Here is a 16825-nt window from a genome sequence, read left to right on the forward strand (position 1 = left end):
GCGCCGGCAGTAACCCAGGGACTGACGACACAGGCGCGAGGGTGGCAGGCCATGCCAGTGCGGACTGGGGACACCTTCTCAGAGGACTCAAGACCCACCCCGGAATTCTGCACACAAGTAATTTTTTTTTTTTTTGATCTGGAAAATTTTATTAAGCAATAGCTGGACAACTTTTACAACTTCAAATCATCAAGAAAAAAAATAAGAGATTAATCCATCTCAGTAATAAAGACAGAAAATAATTTGGACCAACCACGTCATTTTGAATGCAAACCATGAATGCCTTCTAGAATACCTCCCACACAATCTAATACACAAAGTACATCAGCAGAGAGCCAAATCAGGTGAGCTCATTAGAGTGCAAGTGGGACTCTCCGCAGATCTTGCTTGGAAAGTCAAACAAAGCGGGATGCTGGAATTGAGAAACCAAGCAACACGGGTGGGACTGAGGCGCACGCAGCAGCGCGCTATCCCCAAGGTTTGGCTAAGAACATGCTGGTGGTCTGGTTTGGTCAGGGACCTGTGCACCTGTACCGTGCACTTACAGTTTGAAAAGAAAAAAAGAAAAGAAAAGAAAAAGAAAATGCCAGTAGTAATAAACTCAGAAATTATGTTCAAATTTACAGTACCAAAATAATGCATTTATAAACAAATGCGAAAACAATACCCCTTTGGTAAATAATACAGTGCCTTTTTCAGTCAAACGCATAACCCATGCTTCTCTACAACATGAAAAAAAATTTATCTACAACAAACAACAGGATCTTAGAAACCTACCCCCACCCCTTTAAAGGAACTTGTAAACAGGAAATATTGGTACAAGTTACAAGGAAATTGCACAAAGCCAAAGAAATGAAATAAAATTAGCCACAACTTTTCAGAGTTTCCATCAGCCGGAGTGAAGGGAATACACAGATGGCAACGAGATCTGAGTCGTGTGCGATGACGAAATCCCAGGAACTCAAAGAACAGTTTTGACACATTTTGTCTCAACTAACTTTGTTCACAACTACTGACCTGGCCAAGGCATAGATGGCCCACATAGGGACACGATGGGTTCCTTTCAAAAAATCTTTTCAACTTGCAGATAGCGAACACTGCAGAGGTAACTCAAGAATTCACACCTGCCTGGGCACAGACTCCTTGGTTCTTTTCTCAACCCACTCTACGGTTTGTGGGGGTCAATGGGGACTTATTCGGGGGCTGTTCTCCAGGGAGTCCACCAAGCAGGGCACACGCATGTGGAGGCTCCCGTGTCTTACCTGACTGAAACCGGTGCTTTTGTGTGATTTTTAGGAGAACAAACACCATTCCAAAAGCATTTGTTTCTAGAGGTGAACCTGCTAAGGGTTATTTTAAATGCACGAGTTCATATTCACGGGAGAGCTCATTAATGCTGGAAAAGCAATGCTTCTCTATAAAAAGGCCATGATCTTGAAACATACCTTCCAAGTTCGTTCAGTGGCATGAGGAGACGGTCCCACTCTGAGCCCTCAGGCTATTCGAGCTGGACAGGAATGGAGAATTTTCTCCAGGCCAGGTCATCCCTGTCATGTTACAGATGGACAAATGGAAGCCCGAGGTCACCCTCCAACTTGGTGGCAGAGCAGGTTGACCCCAGGTTCAAGAGGTTTACAAGACGAACGTACAGGTTTGTGCCTGTCCTCATGGGACACTCCACCGGGGAGCGATGGACACAGGGAAAGACTAACCTGCAAAATCCTGACTTCCACTGCCGCCAGAGCCTTGGCGCTTTCCTGCTTCCTTGGCATCGGTTTTTCTTAGGATATACATTCAGTGGCTATGCCGTCCACAAATCTGCGCCTTTGGTTTGATGAGGTTGGAGTTGAAACAAACTTAAAATCGGTTTTTCTGTTTGTTAATATACTGCTTCCTTCAAAAAGGCAAGGATTCTTTAAGTAGTTGACGGGGCTGATGGTTTTAGAGATTCAATGAGGTATCTCAACATTCGTAAGTTGCTATTAATAAACATGAAGCATGTAGAATTCTGCTGTTTAAAGCTCTACTTTAGTCGTATTTAATAAATTGAGACTGAATAAAAATGACTTTTAAAGTAAGTGAAGCCATCACCATCAACTTGGAAGAGACCACATCACGAGTGTGCAGACCCGTGGAAGTATGAGGTGTGTGGGCCTGTTCTCCTCTTTTGGGCTAGAGCACAGGGCTGCGCAGCCTCTGCCCCTCGGGTATGCAGAGCTCCCGGACCGGCCTCTGTCTCCACATGCGCAAGAGGCCCTTTGGGGAGTGAGCTCAGAATTTAGAAAGTTGAATTATCTGCTATGAATACTCACTTTCTTTTCACCAATATATCTGTAGTTTTTATTCCAAGGATTTCTCCCTATACCTGTTCTTAGTAATAAGAAAAACTCTAAAATGTGTTTTTTCATGGTCTCTGTATCTTAAGAACCAATCAGAGAACCTGGAAAGCGGACACTTACTGACAACAGCGCCTTCCTCTGCTGCTCTCGTTCCTCTTTACATTTCGTAGCACCTTTTATTTTTAACTAAAAATAAAATGTTCAAAGGAGGGGGCACTATTATTTTAGGATGTGCTGTCTCAAAGAAATCGACTCCTCTGTATATAATCAATACCAAAGAATGCAAAAAAAAAAAATCGCCTTTAAAGGATTAATAGGAATTTTTTCCCAATTAGAAAAGTTACAAATTGTCCAGCAGAAAAAACCTTCTATCATATCCTCTTTATTTCTCGCAGCAAAATACGCTGCTACCAAATAACTCATTACAAACACACTATTTTTCTAAATAAATAAAATGGGCATAACTCACCAGTACATAGTAACAAAAGAATTCCTAAGAACACTATTAAAGCAAGATAAATAATCTCTTGGACAACAAAACAGGGGAACTGCACTTAAATTATTTTAGAAATAGGTCATAACCATTATTGCACAACTAATAAGCATTGAAACGTCTTACCAAGCTACAGAAACTCCGATAAAAGAATTATATAATTCTGAATACACTGCTAAATTCTTTCTCAAAGAATTTACCCACAAAAAATCAGGTTCAATATTTTAAAATACAAGATGGAAAACTCGGATGTTAGCTGGGAGCTGTCCTCATCTGTGTTTCTTCAGGGTTTGGAGAGAATGGTGAGTGATGCTGTCTTGCCGTGGGGAAGGAATGGGCCGGTTTCTTTTCTAGTTTTTAAACCAAAAGAAGGAATGTAAAAATACATACTTTCAAAAGACTTCTCTACGGTGTCTCTCATTTGTCTGCTCCAAACAAAATCCAAACGGAGGACTCCCTGCCAGTAGACAGTCCCGTCTCCTGCCCTAAAGACATCACGTGTTTGAGTAACTGACAACCCTGAACCGGGTTTGTTACCGGGGCTCAGTGCTGCCCGCGGTGTCCCCTAGGAGGAGGCGGAGGGAAAAAGATCATCTCGGTGGATTTCTGGGTTCTTTTTCTTTTTTGTAATTAACCAGCTGTCTTAAGTACTATAATTTTAATAATGTGTTCCCAGTGGTTTATCTCCTCAGTAAACAGTCTATACAATTAATAAAGAACGTTTTTCCCCCTCCCAGTACAATTGTGGGACTTGTTTCAAAGAGATAACTATACCTCTTTTAACACCCTGGCAAATGCCTACGGTTTTGTTCCATTTCTAACCTATAAGGAAACATCTCTAGTCAACTGGGTTTCAACGTGGCTGAGAAGAAGAAAGGCACGCTTTCACACCAATGTCTCAGCATCTCCGGAAAGAGATGGCAGCTTATCTAGTGGGAAGGAGAACGGCCACGCTTTCCAGACTAAACAGAGGGGCGGAGGGGACTAAGGTGGCTTTTCAGCAGACGCTAGGCGGCCAGGTGGCTACGCCACGACACGCCAGGACCAATCCGTTTTGTCCCTCCCTTCTCCGGAAGGCAAGCCTCCCTGAACCGGTGGGATTCTGCCACGTTCTAAGACGAAACGGGTGGGTCTCCCATGTGAACAGCGTCGGAGAGGAGCCGACCCCGTGTACCATTCCCGGTCCCGCCGGCTGGGCCCCTCGCGGACGCCCCCTCCGCGCTTACCCCCGCTAAGGGCAGCGCCGCGCAGCCCGCTCCTGGGAGCCCCAAAGAGCGGCCTCCTTAACCCCCCACCGCCACCAAGTCGCCCCTGGGGAAGTAACAGGACGGGTGTGGATTCGACGCCCCCCTCCAAGAACCTGGACCCTCAGGACTTCTGGTTCTTTTTACAAAGCGTTTTGTTTCCACACGAGTGGTTATGGTACGAAGGCGTCACAAAGCGAGACGCGTGGAGCACGGAGATCCGCGGGCGGGCAGGCGGTGTCCCTTCCTCCCGGGCCCCCCTGTCCCGGCGGCGGCGGAGAGAAGCAAACGCAGCAGGACATCCCCACAGCAACTGTTTCCTAAAGGAACACCACGTGCCTCACACCCTTTGCTTGCAATTCCCACTCTTCCGTATTCTTTTTGTTTAAAAAGAAAGAAGAAAGAGAAACAACAAAGGATTATAAAAGGCCAAACAAACGACAACAATTAAAGGTCAGTCCCTTCTCCTGGGCCTGACAGATTCTTCCAGTTTTGCTCTTGTCTTCTGGTCCCAGACACCAGGGCCCAGGGCGACATCTCGAGCGAGCGGCGCCGCGAGGAGGCCTCTCTGTCCGCCCCACACCAGTGTCCTCACTTCAGGCGCTGAGTCACGTTGGCCAGGGCCACGGCGAAGGCCTGCACAGCTGAGAACGGGTACTGGAAGTCCAGAATGTACGCGTTGCCGTCAATCCTTCCAAACTGCATCACCTGGAGTCGGGTGGAGCGGGCAGAGAAGCAGAGACATGAAGAGAGCACGAGGTGGCAAACACAACCACGTCCGCGCCGCTCCCGAGGGAAGGGGACGGCCAGTCCGGGAGGCTGGTGTGCCGACCAGAGAGACTCTGACCAAGTTTCTCCATCTCACCGCAAGTTTGTCAGAAATAAAGCGGGTGAGGGAACATGTCAAACATGCAAGTGGGAAGATAATGAGAAAAATTCGGAGCGTGGAAAGCTCCGTAGCTCAAATAAAGCGGTTTCCTCACCAAGGAAGGAGAAAGGAGCACGGACAAGTTTAAGGAAGAATCTATAGGCTAGTAAAGGGTTAAGAGACACATCAGTCTTCCCGGTGGAATGTCACTGCTCAGAGAGGGATAAAACACGGTCACCTCCCTCCCGTGGCGCTCCTCTCTCCAGCTCCCCTTCCCTTGTCCTTTCAGTGCTTACCGGCCCACATCCTATCCCTGCACAACACGGCATCCGTGTGTGTTTACGGTCTTTCTTCCATTGCTGCTCCACTCCAGGAGCACAGGGACGTTCCCTGTTTTCCCCGCGGCTCTAGCTTCAGCGCCTGGAGCAAGCCTGGCAAGCTCCCTGTGAAGGGCTGATGATGAGGGTTTTAGGCTTTGTGGGTCACAGGGTCTTTGCCACAGCTCTAACCCCGCTGCAGGATGAAAACAGCTTCAGCCAATGTTCAGCGGACGCACACGGCTGCATTCCAATAAAACTTTATAAAAAAGGGCAGCGGGATGGACTGGTCTGTGGGCCACCAATTGCTGACTCCTCGCTCAGAGGACTGCCACGCAGATGCTCACTAAATATTTGTTGAGTGAATTAATGAACATGAGATTTAAACACGCGGGGTGACGGCAATTCCCAGGATGGTAAGGAGGTGTGTGCGCAGAACGACAGCGACACGGCACGATGAGAGCTACCGTTTCAGGCTGCAGCAGGAACCAGTGACAAGTCACCCTGTGTCATGTACCTTACGCCAGAGAATCAGGGAAGGACTCAGTCATAAATACACTGGAAGAGGCAAACCCACACTGGCTAATTATTATGTCTAGGGAAAGAAACACTGTACAGGAAAAAGGAAATATAATTAAGCCGTCATCTGTGGCTCAGCTGTAAATCGTATACACGGGCATAATGAACACCCACTGAGTACGCTGAGTAAGAACGGGGGAAGGTCATGTGTGCGTATATGGCAGTGGGGTGATCAAAACCAACCCTCCTACCCCTCAGGAACAAGTCGATACATGATGTGAAAAACTGAAAAATCAATAAACAGAAGTGGGAACATGTTGCCAACTACCAGAAGCAACGGAGCTGAAGGAACGTGTGTCCTGGAGGAGAGCGGGGTTTGGGAGGGGGCTGCGCGCTGGGCAGGGAGGGGCCTGCTAGTTTTCCTCCTGGATCTCGCAATCATCTGACTTTGAAAAATCAGTACGTGTGCTGCTTTCACAATAAGTTAAAAAAAAAAAAAAGGCAGCAATGGCACCCTGTAAAGTACAACCACGATCGCCCCGCTTGAGAGCCACAGTTGTGTTCTGCGTTTCTCCCGGGCTCCTGCAGGCGGAAGCAAGGCCATCCTTCCGCAGGTTTTCATCCCCCGCCCCACCCGACGGTCAAGACCAGAATGCAGCGATCCCGGCCGCGGCCCCCGACATGCTTGCTTACCTGCCGCCCCTCCAGCTCGATCTGGAAGTTCTTGGCCGACTCCTGGGTCACCCGCCCCCCGAAGTCCAGCTGGTACACCTGTGTGGCTTCGTTCCACAGAGGCTGCTTGTTGGCCATGACATACACGAAGCCCTGGCTGCCCAGCCGCCCGTCCTCCTTCTCGCTGGCTTTCCGGCACTTGAACTCTTCCAGCTCACTGGCCGTCCTCAGGCTCCGCTTGCTTTTCCAGCCCTTCTTGCTGCCCTGGCTCTGGTTCATCAGCTCATCCCCGCTGATGAACAGCTCGGGCTCGCTCTCTGAGCTGTCCTGGAACTCATTCGTCTTGTTCAACTTCTTTGACTTCAGCTGGTCTTTCTGACTTTTCACTTTCTTCTTCTCTCTCCCCAGGCGGGGGCTGGAAATCAGGGAATTAAAGTCACTCAGAGTCCGCGCCTCCTTCTTCACTTTGCCCTCCGTGATGGCCTGAACGTTTCCTTCCTCCGCTCGGCTGTCCAGGCGCTTCCGGTTCTTCTTCCCGAATTTCTCTGTCCGCTGCGGGACCGGGCTTTCTGTCAGGGAGAGGACTTCTTGGAAGTTGTCTGTGGTCTCTACCATCACCTCGGTACCCAAGTGGCTTTGGAGGTCAGTGGGCGGTGGGGACACGAGGGGCTTCTCTATCACCAGGTGTGCCTTGGGGGGCAGAGTGCCCTGGGGGTTTTGCACAGGCGGGCAAGGGCTATAGGAACTCCAGGGGTGCAAGGCGATAGGTGGCAGCTGTAAACTCGAGCAGGTGCTGCTTCCCGGATACATGGGGGGCAGGGTGCAGTAGGAGAGGCTGGGTGGGTAGGTGGGCTGCAGAACCACTGCCGACTCCTGTGGCGCGAACGGCGTGGGGGACAGGGCTTCTTTTGGGGAGCAGGGAGTCTGCACTCCCGGCAAAGGGGGTGTGGTATAGCTTCCTGGATACGGCATTCCCATCCCATAGCCTGTGTGGAAAGTGGCAGTAGGGCTGGCGGGAGACTTGGGGGAGACAAAGGGCACTCGGGACACATCCAGGTGCTGGCTCTGACCTACAATAAGGGGGGGCAGTTTCAGGGGGTTGGGCACTGCAGTCTGTGCTGTCCTTTCCTGAGGAACCCAAATGTCCTCCCCCAGCACAGGGTCCCACTGGTAAGGTGGTGGCCGTTTTACAGCCACAGCAGCTTCGGGCAGCGCGGGGTGCCTCAGGGGCTTCTCCACCGGACAGTGCTGGGCCAGCGCCTCGTCCTCAGTGAAGGCTGAGTTAACATAGTCGGCGCGGTCGCGGGCCCCGTCCGGCGGGCTCAGGAGGCTGTAGGACGACTGGGAGGTCAGAGGGGAGGTGCTGGCCGCGTGTGCCAGGCCCGATCCCGGCTGCGTGCCCCCCGCACCCCCGGCGCCCGGCTCAGGCCGCCCAGCCGCACCCCCGCCGCTGCACTGGCTGCAGGTGTACAGGGCAGGCGGGGGCCGCGCTGGGAACTGCACCGCGCCCTTGGGCTTGGGCGGGTGCTGCGGCGGGGCCCTGGGGGGCTCGGCCAGCTGCACCGCCTTGAGCGCCACCTCGCGGTTGTTCCTGCGCAGCGTGGCGTGGATGAGACTGTCGGGCCTCTGGGCAGCGCCCCGGCTGGGCACCAGCGGGCCGGCGATTTCGGGGTACGGGGGTGGGTCTCCGGTCGGGATGGAGTAACGGGGGACCGTCAGGCGGTTCAGGGTCGCACTGGTGCAGGGCTGGGGGACCTTCTTCTCCGTGGCGGTGAGCCTCAGGGTGGCCGAGCTGCCCGGGCCAGGGAGGGTGTAGGTGTTCTGGGAGCAGAGCATCCGCGTCCGCGGCCGACACACCTCCTCCACGTTGCCGCTGCTGTCAAAGGTGGTGATCCTCTCGTAGCCCAGGGGCGTCTGGTAATGGGCCGCTGTAGGGTACAGGGAGAAGTCGCCCTTCTTCAGGCACGTGTCCACCGGGGGCTGCGGGGGCGGCAGCGGGGGCGGCGGTGCTGCGGTGGTGGGGGCTGCGGGGATGGTTCCGGGGTAGGGGGGTGGTGGGTTCATCTTTGCCACCTGGACCTCCTGTGCGGCACTGAACACCACTGCGTCCCCTTCCGCGGCCAGCTGTGCCACGGGCCGCAGGGCCTTGGCGGACTTCTGCAGGTGGTCATGATCTCGGTCTCCATGGTCCACCACCGACAGCTGAATGGCTCCCTGGGTGGGCGGCGGCAGGGACAGCTGAGCAGGGCTGGGGACGATGCGGCCCATCTCCACACCTCCGAAGATCACCTGTCCCGGGCTGGAGTAGCGGTTGGAGATGGGGTACTGGGGGGCACTGTCACTTCCATGCTCAGATGTCCCCACTGCCGTGGTCTGATTGGTCAGGACGTCCAGCTGCACATTCTGATTGGCCAGCAGGGACTGCACCAAGCCTATGCTCTGAGTAGGGGACATAGCCTGTGCCGAGCTGTGAATGGGCGCAATAGGGATGTTCACCGTGCAAGGGGGGTTGTTCTCAGGCACACCAGATGCTCCTGTCACTGGAAGGAAAAGGGAAAAAATGAATTGCTTCCAAAACAGTGCTGTGAAACTGGATCAGAATAAGTAATGCGATAACTGCTCAACCCGTCCAGGGCTTCTGCATACCAAATGCAACTGCTACAGACGGAGAGAAGTTTGCTTGGGGAAAAGCTAGACCTTTCACACAAGTTCTACAGAGTTTCTCTAAGGTTTCTGAAAGGACACAGGCAAAGATTTCCAATGAATATACTTTTGAACCTTCTGAACTTGGTACCTAAATGGTACCAGGGCACATACTTACCTGTTTTTTTTTTTAATTTTTATTTATTTATTTTTATTTTTTAATACTTAACTGTTGATATATAGCATGGCACTCCACTGAGCATAATGCCTAGGGTCCCAGGTAGGTTTATCCACAGTTACGGACTGGTTAATATGGGAAGTGTTAAGCAGCAGTTGAACACGTGAAATTTGTACACAAATTAAGTTTCTGTAAATAGAACCATGTAAAAGGCAGTAGAGATACCAAAGAAAAGAATCTTCTAGCAAATAAAGCATTATTCGGGAAGGATCATTTCCTAATTTATGTGCTGTTCAGCGTTTCTAACAGTGTGTAAGGTATAGCCCCCCCTCTGCAAAACCCTGTAACTATAGTCTATTTGTACAGAGAGAAAACTTAACGAAGCACGAATTTGAGCAATGACCTATAGACCACGGGCGGGCGCTCAGAACCACTGTTTAGACTGCCCTGCTTAAAGTACCATCAGGCAGTGGCAAGTTTGCTTATTTGGGCCTGTAAGTGCTACGTGGCAACTAGTTATGGGCAGCAAGCAGGATTTGACTAGCCAACTGTAAAGGCTGTCTGACCTTTCACCACAGCTACAGAATGAGGGCAGCTAGCTCATCGAACGTTAAGCTGGGGGCACCGGGGTGGCTCAGTTGGTTAAGCATCTGCCTTCGGCTCAGGTCATGATCTCGGGGTCCTGGGATTGAGCCCCACATTGAGCTCTCTGCTCAGTGGGGAGTCTGCTTCTCCCTCTCCCTCTGCCTGCTGCTCCCTAATCACGTTTTTTCTAACAGATAAATAAATCTTGGGGAAAAAAAAAAAAAGCTAAGCCCACCTTTGGTTCCAGTCAGATTCCCCCTTCCCTGGGGCCCACCAGTGAGAAACGACTATCTCCCGGCTGCGTGAGTCTGGGTCCGTCTCATTTTTTATTAATCCTGTTCAGACCCTCCTCCAGACGTTTGCTCATCCGCGCAGAGCACCGAGGGCCGGGCTCCTCCCTGATACAGGGAAGAGTCTCTCCGCCGTCAGCATTAAGTGCGAGGCCTGAAAAAAAATGCTGCCCCGACTGGGAAGCCCAGACGGGAACAGCAGCAGGCTGGGCACAGCACTGGCGAGCAGCACAAGTCTTGTTCCGGGAGCCCAGGGAGGGCGTTAGTCAGAAGGTGTGTCCGATGCTGCTCCAGATTCTGAAATGGCAGGGGACGTGCTGTCTATGAAGCTCACGTGCGTGAGACTTCACCGAACTGCAGGTTGATGGGGCTGCAAAACCGTGCCCGTTAGGACTTGGACAGTCTAGAATGCCTGCTGCCCCTCTGAGGAGAACTACAACCATGGGAAAACCAAAGACGGCTCCTCTCCGAAAGTACTGTACAAATAATTTTACAGGTGAAAACCTGTGAAAAAGATACACAACTGGGCTAAGAGAAGATAAACAACCCCCAAGTTCAGAGCCTGAGCTGGCCTGCGTGTTCTTCCCTGTTCCACGGCGAGAACCACAGCCCCTCTGTTCCAGACCCACCACATACAGAAGTCAGTGGCCCGTGTAGGATTCCTCTGGCTCAAAAACCAGAGACTTTCAGAACCCTGCTTGGTTCTAAGTAGAGAAGTCCTCATAGTTATAAAATTACAGGTAGATATTTTTGAGACCACTTACATGGAAATAACTGGCAGATTACTTAGAGGTCATTCTACTCTGTTAATCAAAATAGGATCCCCATCCCCTAGAAAATACTTAATTCAAGTGCTATAGATATTTGGAAACTTGTAAACTGGGATTTTAAAAGCTTGTGCCAGAATTCTGTCCGCGGAGATGTGCGCTGCACAGCGGGAGAGAGAGGTCTGCACGTAAAGGCTTTCTGTCCTGGAGACGGGGCGCATTTGAGACCCTGGGCTCTGGGGGAGTCACGGGACCAAGGGAGTGACGCTGCTCTCTAAGCGGGGGCTGAAAGGAGGAGGGCTAGCCTAGGGCCGAGAGCCGGTTTCAGTTCTGACTTTGTGGAGTTCTCACCAGTCCTGTTAACCTCTCTGACTGCGTGCATGACTGAGGACCTCTGTGAAGATGAAGCAAGACGGCAGAATGCTCTGTGGACACGAGGCGTCGTGGTCACCTTCATCGTCCTTGCTCTGGTAGCTCCCCGTCTCCCCAAAGCAGCGGCAGGACAACCTGCAGCACACCCACCAACTGAGGAAGTTACACCTTTTCCAAACCAAGGCAGCAGGCACGGACGGACATGTTGTAATCCTCTACGACTTAGCGCTCTGTGCCCGTCCGACCCCCTAAGAACACACCTGGTAAATCATCTTCATCCTCACTGAAAACATTCGGGTTGAAGACAGGCAAATTAACGCAGTCCATGGAGACCTTCCGGACCTCTGGGAGATAGACGGTCATCTGCCGCGGCTGGAGGTGCAGGAGGCTGGTTTTATAGATTACTGCGGCGGTCGGGGGAAAGGAGGGAAGCGCTGTTAACACAGACGTGCACGAGGACAGCCAAGCACCGGCAGAGTCACAGTAAGAGAAATGGGGCCGCGGCGTCTCTGCCACCAGAAGGCAGGGACAGTCCGACAGCGGGCCTTCGTCTCCCTCCCACACGCCACTGGCCACGCAGCCGTGCTTTGGATTCCCTAACAGCAGCTCCTCTGTCTAGCCCAGTCACTTTGCCAAGTGGTCTGTCTAGGGAACCACACATTTCAAACGTCAAAAACCAGTCCTAGACTTAAATGCTTTTCTGGAATGAGCTGGGAGAAGAGAAATACATTTTTTTAAAGCCTCACTTGCGATCAGAATTCTAATTTAATAAAAACAGTTGTGATAAGCAGAGTGCCAAGCTCAGGGGGATCTCATGCAACCCAGGAGACAGGGGTGACACGGGTCAGGTCGGAACTAAACACTGCCCTTACTCAGGACTGGATTCTCATCTTCCTGACTTTCGACTTCAACCTCATGATCAGGACAGAGATTTAGGGAACTTCCACACCGTTTCTTTACATGCTAAGGTTTTATTCAATCAACAGGGACATTGAGGACAATACCTGGATGGCAACTTAAATATTTAGACATGAAATTGGTTAAAAACAATGAATTTAGCTTTCACAGTAGGTTAAAATCAGGATCAACTTTCCTTTATGTTTAATGCTCTTTCCTGTGAGGTAAGTACAAGTTCTTGAATTATTACTGTGATTCTCATTTTTGTTAGACCCAGCTCCGTCCCCACAGCTGACCCCGCCAGCACCTGGTGGCTGACCGGCTCGCACTCCTGCAGCCCAGCAGGCCCTCACTGATGAAAGGCCTTTGTAAGGCTGACGCTTGCGCTGCTGTGGGCTAGGACGACTTTTCCAATAAGACACAGGCCTTATTCGTGTGCTCGTCTCTCTCGCCCACAGAAGACAATACGAATTTTGGCTTAAAAATTCTGGACAGTTCTCTACAGCTGAAAAATTAATGCTGTAAAGGGCTATTCTTCGTTGTTCAGACTGATAAAAGAAATAAAATTGTAAAATCTCAGGAGGGATAAAAAAACAAAATAAAAAGCATCAGTTGCTTCCAAGGGGGAAAAGACTAAGTGGCCGAGATAAAGACGAGATGGAGTTTTACTGAATACCGCTTCGAATCTTTTGAATTTGGAATTTATTCTATATTTTTTAAATTGAGAAAGCAAAAAATCAAAAATAAAATTTCACAGGCCAGATAATTCTAACTGAAGCAAACAAATTATCCAATATAAAATTGAATAAAAAATTTGGATAAAATGGATAAAAAATTATCCAATATAAAATATATATCCAACAGTACTCTACGTTTTGACGTTAGAGTGCCAAAGATTATTTAAGAGGGTGCCACATGTAACTTACACATCTTCTAGAATCCAAGAGATAGAATCAAGTGGAAAATTTGCTTAGCTTGACAAATGAATAGTAATAGCTAAAATGCTCTTTTTAAAATGGTACGTGATCAGGACAGTGATTTCACTGCAGTCCTACAGAAAGTTTAATCCTGGGCACTTGAGTTCCTCACACTGCAGCACCGTGTACGGTGAGGGCACTTACAGGTTCTCCCGTCTCAAGGTCCTTGACTTATGCGTGGATCTATTCAACATCCAGAAGGGAAAGATGCACTAAGACTCCATTCCTCTTTTCAGTGTGTACGTACAGTAGGCAGATGGCTCAGTTCCCAGCTCATGGATGGGGGCAACAGGACACTCACACTGTGGTGATGAGCATCCCCGTGTGCACCCGTGGGGCACAGCTGCGTTACTGAAGAACACGCTTTCGTGGTCATCAGAGCCTTTCCTTTCTTGGCATTATGGGCAGGAACAGCCTACTGTTATTTTCTAAGTCGGTTTTATGTTTTACTTTTATTCCTCTTTTTCTTTGAGCTGAGAAACCTCAAAAGGAAAAATCCGCATGCAGCACAATTTAGTCTCTTAACATGCATACATGGCACAGCTCTTTTTAACACCTGCTTTGCAAAAATTATTTAATTGAAAGGATCTGTGTCTGAAACAACTCCAATAGGCAGATTCAGAATTTTTCCAAAGCCATTTTTAGTAGTAGGTTACTGGCAGAGCCAGTCAAGATGAGACCACCAGCGGCGCCTGGGTGGCTCAGTGGGTTAAAGCCTCTGCCTTCGGCTCAGGTCATGGTCTCAGGGTCCTGGGATTGAGCCCCGCATCAGGCTCTCTGCTCGGCGGGGAGCCTGCTTACCCCACCCCCACCCCCGCGCCTGTCATATAAATAAATAAAATCTTAAAAAAAAAAAAAAAGATGGGACCACCACCAATTGGGAAGCCTGGCCTTCCAGAAAGAGCTGTGCGTGCCAAATGATGAGGCAATCTAGCAAGGCTGGGGGGGACAGCATGTGTCCGCAGCCTACCCAGGGATGTGCCTACTGGCATGAAGCTGCTTTGAAAAGGACCTTCTGTCATTTCATTCCTTCGCTGTCCCCAAGTAAATGTGACACATTAGTACTACTCATTCGAGCAAGCGTACAGAAAGAACGCAAACGTCGGGTTCTAGCCCAGCTTCTACTCCCTTACTTTTGTTTTCCTCAGTGTCTCAAACTTCCCACGGAGGGTACTTATCTGGGACTTCCAGGGGCCATCTCTAAGGGTTTACCACACAGAACTGTATTAACAGTCAGCTTCTTACGGTCTTTAATGCCTTCTGAACCTCAACTGTCTTCTGACTCGAGAACCTAAAGATACTGGTACCTCAACCTGCCCATAATGGAAGGCCAGAAATCATGGTAACCGGAACCCTATCAAACCTCGGTTACAGACTGCAGCTGGTTCTGTCTTTTCATAAGTCAGGATTACACAAAAAAATGAAAGCATGGCTGGCAAAAAGCAACTGAGTAATAATTCTAATTTTTGCGAAATCACAGTGGGTAGTGGCAAAGGTTGAAGGTGAATAAAGTACATGCTACTGTTTTGGTGTGATAAGACCTTGTTTGAGTGGTCTTCTTAGTCTCAGTTTCAACTGACGGAACGGGAAGAGAAGAGGACATGGTTTTTACCTGCACCGAGGTTGGTTGGCAGGAAAGCAGCCAGGCCCACAATCTTAAACTTGGTTCCCCAGATATTAGACGTGACCTGAGCAAGATAGTTGTGCTGTAGGAAGAAGGGGGGGGAAGGAAAAAAAAAATCACAATCTGTTTTCATATTTTCTATTGATGACTTAGGAACTAAGAATGATAACGTTTTTGCTTAGAAAGTCACAGGTGGGCACTGTTGGAAATACTCATTCTCTTTATCATTCTACCCTTTTTAAGACCAGGAGCTAACGAGAACATGTCAGGCACGTGTTTCTGAGCGGTGGCTCACTGAGCTGAGATTCGCAGGTGGGGAGTAAGGAGATGTGTCCCAGTGTGTCCACACGTGCGCAGGTTAAAAGGTCCACAAGGGTGCTCTGGGCACGTTTTTCTTCATCTTTTCTTTTCCTCCAGTCACTGAACCAGAGAGGATATACCTAGCTTTGAGTCCATTTGTCCTAGAAATACCAGTTGCACTGAAACCAGTATGTCCACAAACCAGCCAATTATCTTTTTCCTCATTCAACTAAGAAAGTTTTTAAAAATGATCAGTATGGGGGCGCCTGGGTGGCTCAGTGGGTTAAAGCCTCTGCCTTCGGCTCGGGTCATGATCTCAGGGTCCTGGGATCGAGACCCGCATCGGGCTCTCTGCTCAGCGGGGAGCCTGTTTCCCCTTCTCTCTCTCTGTCTGCCTCTCTGCCTGCTTGTGATCTTTGTCAAATACATAAATAAATAAATAAAATCTTAAAAAAAAAATGATCAGTATGCTTCGGCCATGTGTGTCTATGTGTGCGAAGAGCAGTAACAGAGATGAATAAACTGTAGCTCCTCAAAGGGCTGATAACCCAGTGCAGGATGTAGGCTTAGAATTATTTGCAGACAAGGAAGGCACTGAGAAATGGTGTAAGGGAGGTACAACAAGGTGCTTGGGAATTGCTGCGGCTGAGCCAGGGACGGACGCCTTCGTGACGGTTCTGCATGGAAGCATGCGGGCAGAAGAAAGAAGGGAAGACAGAAGGGGGAGCCAGGGCACCCTGGTGACCCAGGCACATCAAAGGCACAAATGCAGAAGGCAGCCATCAACAGTGAGACTGTGGCACCTGGAGGGCATCGAGGGGAACCAGGACGGAGGGACAGCACCAGATTGGGGGGGGGCAGCAGGGACTGGCTCCTGTGGACACCAAGAGTCACCGAAGGGTCAGACATGGCTTAAGGGAGCCGAGGGGAGAAGTGTGGCTAGGCCTCGACCAGAGCTATCTGTGAAAAGACTCATGTGGCAACAGAGGGGTGTCTGAGGTGGGAAGGAGGTCCTGGGGGACATGAAGGTACTGGGGCCTGCCTGAAGGCAGGAGAGTTAAGGAAGGCAAACAGGGCTCTGGTTCTCTATGCCCCGTGTCTGGAACGGCAGTGACAGGCACGGAGACTGGGGTGGCGAGTGCAGCTGTGACGAGTGCCTGGGCCGAGGGCTCGGCCCCCATGAGGCACACACTGAGGACGGCAAGAAGGGCAGGGGAGCATCAGACACACGGAACCGCCCTGGACCCCAGGTGCTACCTGAGTGATGTCTTCGAAGGGAAACTCTCTTCGTGTCAGGCTGGGCGAGCCAATGGAGGGCTTGCGCATCGGCAACCGGGGAGACCTGGACATCTCCTGAGCAGCCCGGGACAGCTTGGGAGACTTCCGGGCCTCAATGTTGATCCTGTGGAGACAAGGCCAGGAGGGTCAGGCCCCACAGGTGGGGGAGGCGCCCACTGCCATGGCCCTCTCCTCCGCACTCTGGCGGCCGCCATGGGTGCCATGCTCCCAGGGGCCAGGTCCCTTTATCCGAGCCTCTCCCGCCTGCTTTTGCCTCGTGGACGTGAAGAAAGAACAGAACTGCATATCAAGTAATATATATTTGAAAATATGGCGAGATTAGGGAGTGCCAGGGTGGCTCAGTGGGTTAAGCCGCTGCCTTCGGCTCAAGTCATGATCTCAGGGTCCTGAGATCAAGCCCCACAAAGGGCTCCCTGCTCAGAGGAGAGCCTGCTTCTCCTC

The 16825-nt window shown here is 50.5% G+C and overlaps 1 protein-coding gene across 5 annotated transcripts in view; it reads right to left on the reverse strand.

The window, feature by feature from the left end:
• Positions 1 to 1775: 1775 nt before the first annotated feature.
• TULP4 (TUB like protein 4) overlaps positions 1776 to 16825 on the reverse strand; it is a 233455-nt gene continuing 218405 nt past the window's right edge. For all 5 annotated transcript variants that reach the window (XM_046004540.1, XM_046004537.1, XM_046004541.1 and 2 more), the window contains 5 exons: positions 16343 to 16487; positions 14774 to 14867; positions 11548 to 11691; positions 6474 to 8992; positions 1776 to 4784 (listed from right to left, as the gene is read on the reverse strand). In XM_046004540.1, coding sequence (XP_045860496.1) covers positions 4668 to 4784; positions 6474 to 8992; positions 11548 to 11691; positions 14774 to 14867; positions 16343 to 16487 — 3019 coding nt within the window. In that variant the 3' untranslated portion in view covers positions 1776 to 4667. The remainder of the gene's footprint in view (positions 4785 to 6473; positions 8993 to 11547; positions 11692 to 14773; positions 14868 to 16342; positions 16488 to 16825) is intronic.

This window comes from Meles meles, chromosome 5 (genome assembly GCF_922984935.1).
Source record: "Meles meles chromosome 5, mMelMel3.1 paternal haplotype, whole genome shotgun sequence".
NCBI classification, from domain to species: Eukaryota; Metazoa; Chordata; class Mammalia; order Carnivora; family Mustelidae; genus Meles; species Meles meles.